The sequence below is a fragment of the Clarias gariepinus genome, chromosome 10, assembly GCF_024256425.1.
Source record: "Clarias gariepinus isolate MV-2021 ecotype Netherlands chromosome 10, CGAR_prim_01v2, whole genome shotgun sequence".
In the NCBI taxonomy this organism is placed as follows: domain Eukaryota; kingdom Metazoa; phylum Chordata; class Actinopteri; order Siluriformes; family Clariidae; genus Clarias; species Clarias gariepinus.
This window is the reverse complement of record NC_071109.1, coordinates 25,632,419-25,648,638: the sequence shown is the minus strand read 5'-3', so window position 1 is coordinate 25,648,638 and position 16,220 is coordinate 25,632,419. Positions and strand designations below refer to the sequence as shown.

General features: G+C 38.1%; 1 protein-coding gene across 2 annotated transcripts; it reads right to left on the bottom strand.

Annotated features, from left to right (window-relative positions):
* Positions 1-867: 867 nt before the first annotated feature.
* On the bottom strand, positions 868-15,533 carry scyl1 (SCY1-like, kinase-like 1). Of its 2 annotated transcripts, none has more exons than XM_053506391.1 (18): positions 15,362-15,533; positions 13,680-13,820; positions 10,785-10,907; positions 10,427-10,647; positions 8,733-8,823; positions 7,974-8,129; positions 7,542-7,700; positions 6,896-7,003; positions 6,670-6,783; positions 6,281-6,436; positions 5,208-5,396; positions 5,006-5,081; positions 4,715-4,903; positions 4,486-4,625; positions 3,582-3,662; positions 2,825-3,175; positions 2,567-2,645; positions 868-1,913 (listed from the first exon to the last, which is right to left on the bottom strand). In XM_053506391.1, the coding sequence occupies exons 1-18, from the start codon at positions 15,467-15,469 to the stop codon at positions 1,789-1,791; spliced, it is 2,607 nt and encodes an 868-aa protein (XP_053362366.1). In that variant the 5' UTR covers positions 15,470-15,533; the 3' UTR covers positions 868-1,788. The 2 variants fall into 2 exon arrangements, with proteins under 2 accessions (XP_053362366.1, XP_053362367.1); XM_053506392.1 differs by having other exon boundaries at positions 2,567-2,642.
* Between the last annotated feature and the right edge of the window lie 687 nt (positions 15,534-16,220).

Sequence of the window (16,220 nt, the reverse complement as noted above, 5' to 3'; positions counted from 1 at the left end):
TAGCTTCACTTCAACAATAAGATTTTCACCATTCCTTTCTTCTGTATTAAACATGGTATAAAGTGTTCTGTATATTATGGTATGGAAACAGTTAAACTGGAGTTAAATTCCATAGTCCAACATCATCAGACCTTTAAGGGTCAGGTCTAGAAACTACAAAAAGTTGGTGTTTATCATCTCCTCTCCCAAGTGAGCTACTTATTTGAGTCATGGGCTGAAATAAATGTTTATTAAGCTTGTAATAGAAAATGGAAAAATCTGTTTTATAATCAAGTTAACATTGTGGTGCCAATTTACTTTCAAATGTCCAGCTGTGCTTTGACACGTCTGAATAAAGTTAGGTATGTTTAATTACACCACTGTTGAAGTAGAAATCCTTGTTGGTCAATGAAAGTAGCTAGGATAAAAGTTTTGGCTACATTTCCAGTCACAGATTTATTATAATGCACGTATTTAAATAGCATTTAAATATTTTAATGTCTTTTATAGTAATGATATATTGTATAGACAAGAAAGTATATGGTAGATCATTTACAACTAGTATCTGATGTAGTGTTCTGTGATAAACAAAAAAAAGTGACATTTTAACAAATTTGTTAAGGAGGAACAGTTTACAACATGCTGTTACAGAAAAATAATTTACATCACTGATTATTTTCCTATAAGAGCACATCCATATGTGAACCAGTGTTCCTTTTAAGACCAACATTTCTGTCCCTTAAATCCATAACCTCCTATATTTAGAATGTTTCAAAAAGTCATTCGTCATTCATGTCCAGCTCTGCTGACAAAACAGATTTGTTGATGCCTAGTGAATGCCTGGCAGTAAAACACACTACATTTGAGCAAGAGTTGAAGTGGCAGAAGTTCATGTGAAGAGACAGGCTCCCATAGGATTTTATTAATATTGTTTCTTAAGGTTGTAATATGTGTCTACAATACAGGATTTGTCCTTCTGCACATATTGCACCCGATCATAAAACTAACATTCAGACTGAAGTCATTTCATAAAACACTGGGGGGGTGGGGGAAGGAAACATCGTTCAATATCTTAAGACATCCTGGCCCAGCCTGAAAGGAAATGAAAAAAGGCACAATAAAAACAGTGAATAGCCTCCTCACGTCATCATAGACCCTGTCACAGCAGCTGTCATGGGTATTTTGTATTGTAACATTTATTATTGTCCACACATGCACTGGAATTATGCAAGTCCACCTGGGAGCAGGACAGGGTTGTGATTGCTACACACACAAAAGCAGCCTTCCAGTCTTGTTCAAAGATCATTGCTGTTCATTAAGGGGCATGAGAAAACAGTATGAAGTGTATATTCAACATACACACATACTAAATTATCTAAGTTGAAGAACATATATATATATATTTTTTTTTAATATAAAAAAATGTGATTAACTCCCAGTGCCATTTACCAACAAAAGGTGTCCATGCACAAGTGATGTACTGATACCGTATAAAAAGAACCATTCCTCTATTCTAATATCAGGCGATAAGATTAAAGTCATTGATTTAGAGTGGATGATCCTTTACTCAGAAATATCTTTTAGCGAGTAAACAGTACGATGTCACTCCTTCACCCCACCCCAACCAACAGCCAATGAAGAAACAGCTCTGATTCCTCTAACTTGCATTTCACATGCTTCATGGAATGTTGCCTTAAGAACAAGCATTGACCAATTTCCCTTTCGTCTCTGTTCAGCTGCTGGTCCACCCTGATCCTCGGACATAACTCTGGTTCAGGATAGCGCCCTCTCTCCCTCTCTCTTTCCCCTTCAGTCCAGTTTGCGTGCACCCAGTTTAAGGGGACCTTTAGCAGCCTTTCTTTCTGCTCGTTTTGCCTCCAACTCTTTTCTTCTTTCCTCACGCTTCTTCTTGGCTAATTCGGCTTTACTGAGACCTAAAAAAGGAATAAGGTAAACACTTGTCTTTAAAAACTATTGACACATAATAATACCACAGGATTATACAGTTAGACTGTATTTTTGTGAAAAAGATTTGTGTAAATATTGACTATAATGTTGTAGAGTTGTCCTGAAACCTACATAAGTTTCTCATTATTTATCAGTTTCTTAATATTTCCAGTTTTGGAACCAGCTTGCACTTAAGTACGTTTCTGCATTGATCTACTCATAGGATAAATTATTTCCCTTCAACTAAATTAAAATGTAAAATAAGTATAAATAAAGTATAAGACTTTATGAGACCTAAAAATCTATTTCACTGCAAAGTGCCACAACAAACACTTGGATAGATTTCACACTATTGAGATTTTATATTCATGTACTTAGCAGCAGAATTGTATTTAAAGAACAATAGGTAACAGGTATGGGTAACAGTTACATTTTACACTTTAGTTTTTATCGCTATCACAGAAGCTTATGCTCTTTTATTAACTGGAGAATTACAGAAGTATTAATGAGCTTAATCTTAAATTTTTAGACCACTGTCCAACTGGGATTTATCAGGTCTTTGTTTCCTTTTAACGCTATGTTTGTAAAATGCAAACAATGTGCAGGAATGGTGGTGGAAAGGCTATATAACTAAACTAACCTTGATCACCATCCAAGGACTCCCAGTTCTCTGCTCCCCAGTCATTTCCAGCATTTGTTCCCCAACCCTCATCAGTCTTCTAAAAAGAAACCACAAACACCAAACACACACACACACACACACACACACACACACAAAAAAAACAAAAAAAAAACACGCGCGTTTAGAACATGCCATGGCTCTTACAAGAAACATTTCATTTCCCGTAAATGCATCCAGCTTTCATTTCTCCTTGCTTTCTTTGACTCATCATCTCACCATAGCAGTGCTGGCCCTCTGGGACATGCCAGAGAACAGGTCAGATGTTGTCCCTTTTGCACCTGAACTATCCCAGTTATATTCACTAGCCAGTCGTGGACTTTCCTGCCCAGGGCTAGGACTAGCACTTTTAGGGAGAAAGGCTGCAGCACTGGTCCGTGGGGTCGGGGTAAAGCTCTCTGCTAGTGCCCCATCGTCTTCCCAGTCATTGCCCCATCCCTCATCTGCTGGTGAACTCTGACCCTGACCGTCTGTATCCTTCTCGTTGGACCAGCTATCATCAGCGTCCCAGCCAGAGCTGCTCCAATCAGAGCTCTGCTTTTTCATGGCCACAGAGGAAGTCCGCCCCGCCTGCAGTAAAACCAACAAACCACACAATTTTTAAATATCCCTAAACTCCCTGCATGCATAATACAACACACATCAAAGTCACAACAAATGCAAGAACATCTGATACATTATGGGGACATAACAGAAAGTAAAATAGATTTTCACATGAGAAGTTCTTTGATCCTTAACCATGCTTACTCAGCATCAATGATAACAAAATTCAACATTCAAAATGAATTGAAAGTGAAACTAAATGAACATATATTTAGCAATACAAGAATTAGCAGATTTCTTTTTAGTGATAATTTATGATTTCTTGCCATTTCCTTTATACATGTTAAGCACACTGAAGAGCATCCTTTTAAACTCCAAAGTTTACTTTACTTCTGATATTACTCCAACAGAACAAAATTCAGGATGCACATACACTGCTCTTCTTCTGTGATGAAGACATAGTGGACCAATCAGAGTTCCAGTCATCTGGGTCTGTCTGCACTTTCTCAGGGTCCTACGAGCACATAGCACAATAAAACTTTGGTTAAATAAATTTTTTTTAATATATTCACTGTCTACTTTATTAGAAAGATCTGCGGTTTTGAACTATATTTCATTCAGTCAATTAAGGAGCTTCATTTACTGTTCACATGCATCAAATATTAAAATCGGGGAAAAAAATGTGATCTGAGAAAATTTTACTATGGCATGGTTGACTGGTTTGTGTTTTTCCAAAGATCTCCTTGGATTTGCACAACATAAAACATTCAATAAACAGCAGTTCTGCTGGTGGGAACATGGTGTTAACAAGTGAGAGGTCAAAAGAGACACAAAGACTAAGGACCGAACACTCTCTCACTCACACACACACACACACACACAAAACACTCTTCACAACCACGTATTCAAGGCTCAATTTCAGCTTAAACATAAATATTCAATGTGCATAGACTGCACATTCCAACAATTTAACTAAATAAAGTTTAACTTGACGTCTCATTCATTTATGACAGATACAAGCACCAAGATGGTACTTCTGCCCCTACTTCTTGGTTTTGTGTCAAGACGATTGGCTTCCTACATGATATAGTTTAACTCGGAGTTTAGATCAGTTTAACTAACTGGCTTGAAGTGGCTGGCACATAAACAAGTTTTGTGTTTTGTTATGCAGATATGAGTGCATGATTTCTGTTCATTGTGCTGAATGTACGAAATGAGCTCTGCACGAATGAGCAAATGTAAAGGTGTTTCTAATAACCAAAGACCCTTATCTGTAAACCATAACTGAAAAATTTTATATAAATAACTTGTGTGAGAAAGGCTGCTGAATCACTCACCTCAAGGCTTCCCCAATCTTCATCGTCCCACCGATCTGCAACTGGCTCTTCTGTCTGTTCTGTATGATGTGTGTGCTCTGTTTGGTCAGTAACAGTAGAGGAGGAGGGAGCACTGGTTGCGTGTGCTTTTGTCTCTGAACCTGATGAAATATAAAAAATAAGTAAAGAAATGCTTTGCAACACAAAGTGCACAAGTACTTACTTAAATTTTTGACCGAGTGTACTTTACCTGCTGTATTTGTGGCACTGGTAGCAGCTGCAGGTTGAGCAGCAGGGGCGTTTTCAGCTGTTGCCCCCTCAGTGCCCGGAGGAGCATTCCGGATGAGTTTGGACGTGAGAGATGAGACTCCTGTTACCGCCCAGCCGGCCCATGTTGCTGCCGAACTACCTGCTTGTGCAGATGCAGTCACATCCTTCTCTAAAACAGAAGGAACACAGAACGGCATGGTTATAAAAAGGAAAAAGCCAAGTCATAGCCATTATGGAGAAATATTGGAATTGATATTTAGATAAGCCATACCTATTTCAGCCAGCTTTGACGGGTCTTCAGAAACAGTCTCCAGCTTATTCAGGAAACTCTTAATGGCTTTAAATGCCTACAGGGATAATAAAAAAAAAATTTGAACCATTTTGTACACTTCCTTAATATCAATATCTATCTATTTATCTATTGTATTCCAGTGTGATACGAGTGCTGGGCTCAATAAGGGATGGGGATTTACCTGGTCTCGAACATTCTTGTCAGGGTCCACAGTGAGCGGGCAGAGGGTGGGCAGGACACGCATGGCACATTCACTCACACTGTAATAGTGATGAGTGGCAGCAAAGCCAAGTACTCCTGCTGCACGTGATGCAGGGAATGGATCTTTAGTGGCACGGGAGAATGCTGAGGTTAACACCCGCTGACGCATCTGAACCAGATCGGAAAGAAGAAAAACACCGTCTGTGACATTTATATATTAGTCCTGAACCAAGATTGCGGCCTATGAACAAACTATTTTCTTCCTTGAACCATCTGCCTCCATCTAACCCTATCCTCTGCATCCTCTTCTCTCACACCAACTAACTTCATGTCCTCTCTCACTGCATCCATAAATCTCCTCTTTGGTCTTTCTTTAGACCTCCTGCCTGGCAGTTCCAACCTCAACATCCTTCTACCAATATATTCACAATCTCGCCTCTGAACATGTCCAAACAAACTATTTTGACTTCAAAATTCAGTACATGTATATAATTTACCTAGAATGTTTAATCAGGAGTGGAAACTTGCAAAACAATAATATTTTATAATCTAATCAGGCAACTTTTATATAATGGAGCACATAATGGAATACAGCCGTCAGTTATTTGCATATGTCCACACAAGACTATAAATAAAGAGGAAGGAAAATGTAATGTGATGGAAAAGATAAGCCCTTAAAGCCAAGTGTAGAGAAGGCTAAAGTTCAATCAAATGTTCAGTTACATTGGATGGCACTACAAAAGTGTCTAAAGAAATAAAGAATATTAATCTAAATTGCTTATAGGGTTGATGGCTTGGCTCCTTGGGAGGTATATCTTTAGCTTATTATTGTATTATTTAAAAAAGTAATAAAAAATTATCATTATAACAGACAGCAAACTAGACATCAATTAATGTTAAGCAGTAGGCAGGGTTATAAAAAATACTATAATGTATATATATATATATGGTCATAATGAAACCAGTACAAAGTCAAAGTGCATGTGTGTGGTGTCTGGGTGAAGTCTGCGGGATGTGGGTAAGTAGACCAGAATTTCTAAAAATATAAATTACCCCAGCATTGAGATAGGGGGCGATCTTGCCCAAACAAACGGTCGTGTTGCAGCGGATGGGACCCTGATCATCTTTTGCCTGCAGTCTTGCGAAGTGGCGCAAAAGCTCTTGGTTCAAGTTGGCCTCGTTCAGCTTGGGAGCTAACAAAAGCATAGACTGCAGAGGGCAAAAATAAACAAGACATTCACATCTTATTACATACTTTATATAAGGACCTGCAGTCTAAAATAGGAATAATTTCCCTGAAGTTCACCTGATGTTACTTGAAAAAAAATTAATAAAACTAATATTCTAGCAAGAAATATTAAACAGTAGAAATGTTTAAAATAAATAAAAACTGCTAAGTTGGTAAAAGGCGACAAAAAGATGACAAACGGGTGTAACATTACCTTAACTGTCTGTTCTCTAATGGCTGGATTTGTGTCAGTGAATCCATGAACTACGTGAGGAAAGATTTGGGAATTGACTGCTGCTTCATTTAAATACTGAATAAACTGCTCCATCTGTGTTAGAAAGCAAGAAAAGAAGAACGACACAGATTATTAATATTACTAGTTAATAGACTTTTACTTATGAATGTATGAAGAGTTTAAAAGTTTGCATGCAAATTGTGACCTGCTGCAGAAGTCGAATCCTCATTGCCCGATCAGTAGAGGAAAACATCTTCACTATGACGGGGATGATCTTCTGCTGGTATTCTTCTGCAGATAAATACTTTCCCACCTGGAGCCGAACATCAGAATTAAAACTGATGAAGCTGAGTTATAAAGTCAGATTCTGCCTTGGGGGTCATTTTATTGTAGGATTCTTATTAACTACAGTACATTTCATGATATCTTTTATGGGGAAGGCTTTTCCCCCCAGATAGAAAAACTATTTAGACTGACAGAAAAAACCAATATAGAATCATATTATACAGAGGAATATATTATATTCCCCTAATCTATTTGGGATAGGGATATAATAAGAGGGGATTTCTTTTTTTTTTTTTTTTTTTACTTTATGATTAAAACTGTGCAATAGTATATTAATTTAATTAACTACTGTGTTAAACCATTAATCATCAAGAATTTTCAGCATCACTACATCATTCAGATACCTTTATCCATCAAAAGATGCTAAACTGTTGCAAAAGACCAAGTTTACAAAACTGATTAATAAATTATACCTCTCCAACAAACAAGATTTTGCCTGAAAGAAAATACAAATGCAAAATATTTTTAAGAATTAACAATCACCAAAAGCCCATATCTAGAGCTACCTTAAAAAGTGGTGTTAAGACAACGGCACCAGCATTTCCAAACTCAAAGGCTGTGAGGAGCTGAGGCAGGACTTTATGCTTGCAGAAATCTTCAGGGAAAGAATCAAGATTGTCACTCAAGTCCTGGAAAAACTGTTGTTTCTCTGATGGTTCTTTAATCTAAACAAAGAGACACATTTTACTTGAGATTTAAATAAACATTAAAAAGTCAATCCATAACAAATCCCCATACAAATACATTATCAAATCTTAAATATGGTCACTAAAAGAAACAAACTTGAAAAAAGCAAAGCAAAAAAAAACTAATATATGGAAGAAAGAGCAGTATATTAACATCACCTTGATTTACCCTTAGGTACATAATGCTAGCTTGCTTACATAGATCTATGATATTGTAAAAGATGCGGCATGTACACAGCGGTAAAAATCTACCTGAATCTGCTCCAGAAACAGGTTACTCTCCACGAAAATGTTGCTCAGAAAGCCCCCAGGAGTGCGACAGTTCTGCAGGAAGCGGGCCGGGTTGGGCCGAGCCTTTGGATTCGCTCCTACCAGCTCACAGTAATGCGGCACTAACTGCTTTGGAACCTATTACGCACAGAAAATTTGCACATGTGAAAAAATAAAAAAAAATCAGAGTGCACATAATTTCTTTATCTAAACAATTACATTTATTTTAATGCCACAGTGAAGGTACAGAATTTAAAACAAGCACATCACTGATAAATTACTTTCGGTTTCTTGAAAAAAAAAAATAAAATCTAAGAAAGACAATATTTCCTTTTTTTTTTTCAGTCATTCTCACTTCACACATTATGACGATTCTTTTTAACACAAGGACTCAGAAATTTAGGTGTTAGTTTCTGGGCCAGGAAAGATGAATAGTGGATTGAGTTCTGTGTAGAACTTATGTAGCATGTTCAGCCACGTATTGAATTAGATCCGTCTCACAATCTGCATTACTTTTGTCATTCTACATATACGTCACAGAGCCAGGAATGAGAAGTATTGGTAAAGGGTAATAAAGTGTTTAAAGAACTGGATCTCCATGAGAGTTTCTAAAGTATTTTTTATGCTTAAAAACATCTTTATAAAAATACACTGCAGCAAAATAGTCTCTGGCAATCCTTTGTTTGGCTACAAATTTGGTGTAGGGTTGTTCTAGGGACTTGATATTGCAAATGATGTTACCTTTCCAAGAGATCGCAGCGATGAGGCACGAGGCAGAGGTCCATTAAAAACCTCCCAAATGAGACAACCCAGTCTCCACACATCTCCTGACCTGAGTAAACACAATGGAAAATACAGTTTTATTTTCTTGCATTATTTATAAATGGTTCTAAACCACTTTAGAAAATATACAAACTAAAATCATAGACATAAAAAAAGTAGGCAGATGTTGACATGCGTAATTAAAGATGCTTTCATTTCCATCAAGAGTGATTTACTGGAGACACTATTCTCCCTGGCACAAAAAGAAAAATTTACCAGAACCAGTCAAAGATTTGGACATACCAAATTCCATAGTCTTTCCTGATTTATTTATTTTTGTTTCTACAGTACACTGTAACAATGCCGAAGGCATCTATAATTTGCAAAACTTCCCCCGAACAGTTGATATTGAGATGTGTCTGCTACTTATGCTCTGTAAAGCTTTATAACAGCTTTAATCTGTGGTGCTGTTTGGTAATTGTTGATTTTTGAGGCTGGTAACCCTAAATGAACTTTTCTGCAGCAGATGTAAGTTTTGGTCTTACTTTTCCTGTCTTCCTGGTCTTCGTGTGAGAGGCAGTTTCATTACAATGCTTGATGGGTTTTACATATGCACTTGACAATACTGTTCTGTTGGAAGAACGATTCCAGAACAGTTGACCTTTGTAAAGTCTTAAAATAACTAACTGTTGTTGTTATTTCATTACCTAAGTCCATGTGAGTTATTTCAACGTTTTTAAATCTCCAGTTTTGTTCTAAAATATAGAAAATGAATAAAATAAAATAAAAAACTTTGAACTGGTACTGTACCTCTCCTCATGTTGGAAAAGTTACATCATGTTAAAACACTAAAGAGTGAAACAGAACTGCACCCTTGTTTGATAGTCTTTTAGAAAAGTAGAAGGATCCGTCTATGAAACCCACTGGGTTTTCCTCAACAAAAAGGGACTGAACTGATAAACACACACACACACAAACATTATCACTCAGCTTAACTACTACAACTCAACTACATTAATACATCAAAACACTGTGACTGGACTGACAAATCAACACAAGCGCAGACACACTGACCCACACAAACTATCCTACACACATCTGTAAATGCCTCACTGTTTATCTCTTCTGCACAATATTCATTACTTTTTGCACAAATACCAATTCTTGCTGCTATGTTTTTTACTACCTCAACACCATATTTTATGTCTTATGTTTTTTTGTTCTGATATGCCGTTGTCGTCGCACTGTCACTTTGTTGTTGCTCGTTTTGCACATTTGCACGTGCACTTTATGTTGTTGTCTGTTGTCTGGGAAGAAGAAACCTGTAGATAGTCTTTTAGTTAGTTTTTTTTTTTTTTTTTTTTAATTTAATTTATGTTGTAATTTATGTTAGGAATATCTGTCTTGTCTCTGCTAGCCAGCTAACTAGGCCTCCTAGCTAGCTAGTTTAGCTTCTTTGTTAATTTATGTTGTAAGTTTATGTTGCATGTAGCACCTTGGTCCTGGAGGAACGTTGTTTCGTTTCACTGTGTACTAACTGTATATGGTTGAAGTGACAATAAAGCCTACTTGAACTACTTGAACTTGAACTTGAACTTGGGTTTTCCCCAGAGTTTGGTCCTGTGTTATCCTGTGAAAGTGAGCTTGTTTCTCCCTCTTAATATCTCACTCACCATTTATCTCCTCCGCCTCTGGAGCCTTCTGGTGGGTCATACTTCTCCAGGTCTGGGTTCACTATTTTGGCAGGGGGCAACGAGGAAGGTTCTCCTTGTTCTGAGGTTACATGATCCAACCCTCCTAGCTTCCATTCGCCAGCTCGGTCCACAAACACAGCCCAAATGCCAAGGTTGTTGTGCAAGAGATGGCAGTCGTTCACCAAGAAGCTCAGTGCTTTCTGATTGCAGAGGAATGAGAAATTAGAAAGAGAGAAAAAAAGGTCACAAAGAATTGTGTCGGTAAATAATAAAAAAAAGAAAAAATATTATACAGGAAAGGGTACCCCCATGTGTGTGAGATACTCCATTTACTTACCACTATCTGATGAAGGCCCCAAGAAATCTCCAGCTCTCCTGAGCCACCCTTCTCTGCCTGAGTTTTCAAATGTGCTGCAAGTGGAGTCACCGGCTCGGTGACCAAGTACAAGCTTTTCTCTGTCTGCCATCAGACACAGGACAGAAATAACATCTTTAGCATGACCATTTTCGCTGCTAAATTCATCTTCTGTTCTAAAGAAAAATGATTATGTAACACAGAAACAGTCTCCAGTAAACATGTTATTTACTTTTTCCATTTCTGTGGTACTGAATGACAAATGCTTTAATTGAAAAATGAATCAACTGTGGGGTGTTAACAATAACTCCTCTTTGCATTAGGTTGCATTACACAACCTAGCTGATGATTACAGTGGAACCTCAGATTACGAGTAACGCGGTTTACGAGTGTTCCACGAAACGAGCAACGATTTTTAATAATTTTTTACTTGAAAAACGAGCATTGTCTTAGTTTACGAGCACTGAGTATCATGACACCGAGCGTCACGTCATCACAAATGAGCCAACAGTTTTTTTTCTCTTTTGCAGCGGAATTGTAGGTGATCGTCTCTCCTGCTGGGTGAATACACACACACACACACAGTGTGTGTGTGTGTGTGTGTGTGTAATGTGCGTGCACACGCCCGCGCACACACACACACACACACACATTAATGGAGAGACCGTTTTTAAAACCGTTTAAAAATTAGCAAGGAACATTGCTAGTCACACTCGCGTGAGCGCATACTAACGGGATCAATACTGTAAAGTAAAACAACAACAACAAACAAATTAAACAGCTTCTCACCTTTGAAAACAGTCGCGACAGAGAAGAGTTTGTGTGTTTGTTTGGCAACCTGAGAGGAGGGAAGCTGTAAAGCCGAGACCTATCGTCTCCCCTGCTGGGTCTTAGTGCTTGCAGTGTTTTTGAGTGTGCGTGTGTGTGTTTGTGTCTGTGTAAGGCAGAGAGTTTGTGTGTTTGTTTTGCAACCTGAGAGAAGGGGGCTGTAAACGCGAGCGAGCCCTCCTTTAGCCCCCCTTCTCTCAGGTTGCCAAACAAACACACAAACTCTTCTCTGTCACGATTGTTTTCAAAGGTAAGGTGCTGTTTAATTAGTTTTTTGTTGTTGTTTTACTTTATAGCAGTGATCCCGTTAGTATGCGCTTACGCGAGTGTGACTAGGGATGTTCCTTGCTAATTTTTAAACGGTTTTAAAAACAGTCTATCCGTTAACATGTGTGTGTGCATGCACATTTTACACACACCCTGCGTGCACAAACAGAAACACTTATCTGTCGGGATTTATTTTTTTTTTATGGTAAAGTACAGGTTAATTTGTTTTATTTTTACTTTATATTTTGTATTAATTATTTTTATGCATTTATTTTTTTGGGCTGTAGAAAGAATATTTTAAGTTTCTATGATTTCCTATGGAAAAATTAAATTTGGTTTACGAGTGTTTTGGAATACGAGCCCGCTTCCGGAATGAATTATGCTCGTAATCCGAGGTTCCACTGTACTTTACCACAAGAGCCTAACCGTGTTTTATTCCTTATTTGCACAATGGTTACTTTCGACCAAGTTATTTGATTGGACAAGAGGAATTCCAAGTGTGCGAACATAGAGTACAACAGCACAAGGATGTTTAAGTAGATGCATAACTACCCCGTCAAAAGTGCTCTAATAATTATTAATTACATGGACTGTCAGTCACCAGCTAACGCTTCAGTGTAACAAACTACAGGGAAAAGATGGACACGCTATGGTGAAAGAATATGCTTTTTGTTTGTGTTGCTTAGCAACAGTCAAGTCCTTGACTTTTTGTATGTTGGTGGAACCAAATACCTGATTAAATAAATTAACAAAATTTAATATCAAGAGATTATAATTTGTTCGTAGAACTGTTGTATAAAAGCAAAAATCACACTCGTGGTCACGCTGTTGTACTGAGCATCAAAGCAGTGCTGATATTTAGTACAACAGCACCCCCTCTTGTGCATATTGCTTATTTGTCTATTATGTAGAGTTTTATATTACACATAAAACCCTACATAATTGCAAGAATTTGCAGCATATCGACATGTGAACATCTGTGTACAAATATTTTCCTTAAACAAAAAACGTGGAAAAATTAATGATTCCCTTAAGGAATATATTTACAGTAAACGCAAACAATCTCTCACCTTGTAGTTCTGTAGTTTGCAGCTGCTAATCAAAAACACCTCAAAGTGCTATTAAATTGTAGCTCAACAGCCAAAAAATAAAAATAATAATAGAGGCTGAATTAAAAAAAACAAACTCTAAAACAAAGTAACCCCAAAGACTGCAAAAAAATCTAATAAAATAAAAAAGTGATTCAGAATGACCATTTCAGCTTCCTCAGCTGTACCCTATACCTACCCAGAACATTAAATTGTATGAACTGTACATAAAGGAGTGGTCCAGGATCCCTGTCAAAGGTGCACTGCTTGTTAGACTTTACATGAAGAGACTCCTGGCTGTTACTTTGCCCAACATAACCAAAAGAGCCTCAGTGCTCTTACTCCCAATAGAGTTTTCACTTATTCATTGTCTGTGTTTCAATAATTCTGAAACTAGCCCTTTGCAAAAACAGTTTTTACTATTCTGTAAAAACATTGTGTTAAATTAAAACAGTACAGCACCCCTATCTTGAAAGCTCATTCATGAAATTCAATCTAAAGGAATTAGTGTCAGTCTTGAATTGAATTCAAACACACCTCACTGCTTCTTCAGACATATGCCATCAAATCCATAACTCTAACAGCAAAGCACAATATTACAGGAAGAACAACAAACTGTGCTGTGAGCCTTCCACTGTATTGGATGAGTCAGCACTGCTGTACGTTCACCTAATCCACCTTAATCAGTCCTCACCTCAAGTCCATCGACATAAGCCAGAATGTTGGGATGCCGCAGTGTCTTCATGCGCTTGAATGCTGCTTTGGCCAGCTGCGTCTGCTCCTCTGTACCCTGGGCCACTTCATACAAAAAAACAGACACTGGCTCCCCAGTCGTCTGCAAAGTAAAGTAAAAAAAAAAAAAAATTATAAATTGAACCATACGGACAACTTCAGAGAATAATATATGCTGATAAATAAAATAATCTGTAATTGATGTTGTCATTGTCTTTATTCACATGCAATCAACACAACACTCTTAACTTTATCATAAACAAACAATTTGGTGTGGGTTCCCTGTGTGCAACTGGGACAGAATTGGCTCATCAGGGCATGACTATGCAAAACCTCTGAGGGTGTCTTGTGGTGTTCAGCACCAGGACGTTAGCAGTGGATTCTTTGGACACTACGGATTGCTTGATGAGTCCTCCATGCACACTCAGGCAGTTTGAGATTTAAGAAATCTGCAGGCCAATTAACAACCTTGAACTCTCAGCCTGCTAAACCCCATCCAGTGTTATTCTGGGTGATAGTCCATTCATGGCGAGCATAAACGTTTTTTGTGTTACACTGGCTTCTCTGGCCAGAATCCCCGCAGGCATAAATGTGCCTATTGAGTGCCCATGATCCTGTCACCAGTTTACTGGTGTATAATTGATAATCAATGTTTTTCATTTCACAGGTCTTGGTGTTGGTGGTGTGGCTGATTGATGTATGTGTTTTGTCGGCAAATGCAACTGGATCACATCAAATATATTCCGATAACAGTTCAGTATTTCAGGAGGTTAGGATGAGAGTGGTATGTCCTTAAGAGAATACTAAATAAATGAGCAGCTGCATTGGAGTGCCTGAAACATTTCAGACACTCAAAGATAACCTTAATAAATGCCTTAATTAAGTAGTTTAATAGTGAAGCCATTGTGATTCTGCAAACCCAGGAGCTAGTAAGGATGAATGAATAAATTAAACGTAATAAATACAGATTATACAATACTTGTTCATTTAATAGGTCACAGTACTAATCAACCACCAATCGCAAATGTTCCTGTAACGTTTAACTAAAACGTCCAAAGGGTTTAATAACCTGTTTGATTAACTTTTATCCCTTTAGCATAAAGGATAACTAGCGCTGTGTATTTTTAAAGGGTTCACAGGTTCAGGTGTTCACGTTTTGTCGATTTTTGCAAGACATTCTGATAGAAAACGAAAAAATACCATGCTTACTATTAAAAATTCAGATGCATTAAATGTCATTTTCCCTTTGGGGTAAAATACACAGCATCACCACTAATGCTAGCCAGCTTATCGAGCTAACAGCTAGCTCGGTGCCACAGTGGACCGACTGACGTGGCGAAGATGCTAGCTTCCACAGCTAGGTACGTGGCTGTTTATCAATATTAGTAAACCGGTTTCATATTGCACGCTTTCTTATAAAAACGATAAACCATATCGACGACACACACATGACAACAGACAAACAAAAAGAACAAATTGTCAATCGTTCAACTCTCTAATATTTATGTGGAATGTATCGCGGGGGGGCTCATGTGAATGCTAACGAGTTAGCTCCATAACTCCAGCCCGAGGATGCAGTCGCGGCCTGTAATTATTCGCGGAACAACACAGCAATTTTTAATAACAGGCTCTCTGATGTCTCACCTTGCGTTTCCCACGATGAAGCGTCCATATACCTGTTTTATCTGGACTGTCTGGTACGATTTCATAGTTGAAATCTTTAACGGGATCCCTCGCAAAGAAAGACCACATCCTTCGATCGTTTGAGGGGCATTAAACACTAAGAAGAGCCGTGCTAGTAACCGGTCTAACACCGGAGCTAGGAAATCCTAATCGCCGCCAGGGGGAGGCACTGAGCAATACCAGGGTAACGAGCGGGGAAATGAGAAAATAAACTGCCTGGTCTAGGAAAAAGGCGCACATCTAACATCTAACATTTAATTCGATTAGCATTTAACAATGTGGTGACCAGTTCATGTGTGAAAATAATTCCTGCTGCTCACAGAACTACAGTTTGAGCCCTGAAATATATTTTTGTTTTCAGGAAATATATATATATATATTTTTTATAAATGTGATACCTGACAGCAGTGACTTAGTGGTTAGCGCTGTTGCTTTGTACCTCCAGGGTCACAGGGTTTGATTCCTGCCTTGGGTCATTGTGCATGGAGTGCTTGGTGGGTTTCCTCAGGGTATCTGTTTTTTCCCTCACATGCAGATTAGGCTATTTGGTGTTCCCAAATTGCTCAAATGGTCATTATGGGTGAACGAGCGCGTGTGCCCTGCAATGAATTGGCACCCTGTCCAGGGTGTACCGCCTCATGCCCTAAATTTCCTGGGATAGGCTCCAGGCCCTCTGTGACCCTACAGGATAAAATGTATAGAGGAATAGACATGAGTGAAAGAAAGTGAGATGTAATAACCTGGTTATTTAGTACATCCAGGTCCTCAGCTGACTTTATTTTATTGTCCCATAATATTGCTGAGCCTAGACCTGACCAAA

Bases quoted from the DNA above. Each gene is read 5' to 3' on its own strand.
- scyl1 (XM_053506391.1), bottom strand. From the start codon at position 15,469: ATGTGGTCTTTCTTTGCGAGGGATCCCGTTAAAGATTTCAACTATGAA. The intron at 7,004-7,541 runs GTAGCTCTAGAT...GTTCGGCTCCAG, and splicing joins TCTTAACACCACTTTTTAAG to GTGGGAAAGTATTTATCTGC. The intron at 5,397-6,280 runs GTAATTTATATT...GATCTGGTTCAG, and splicing joins CCCCCTATCTCAATGCTGGG to ATGCGTCAGCGGGTGTTAAC.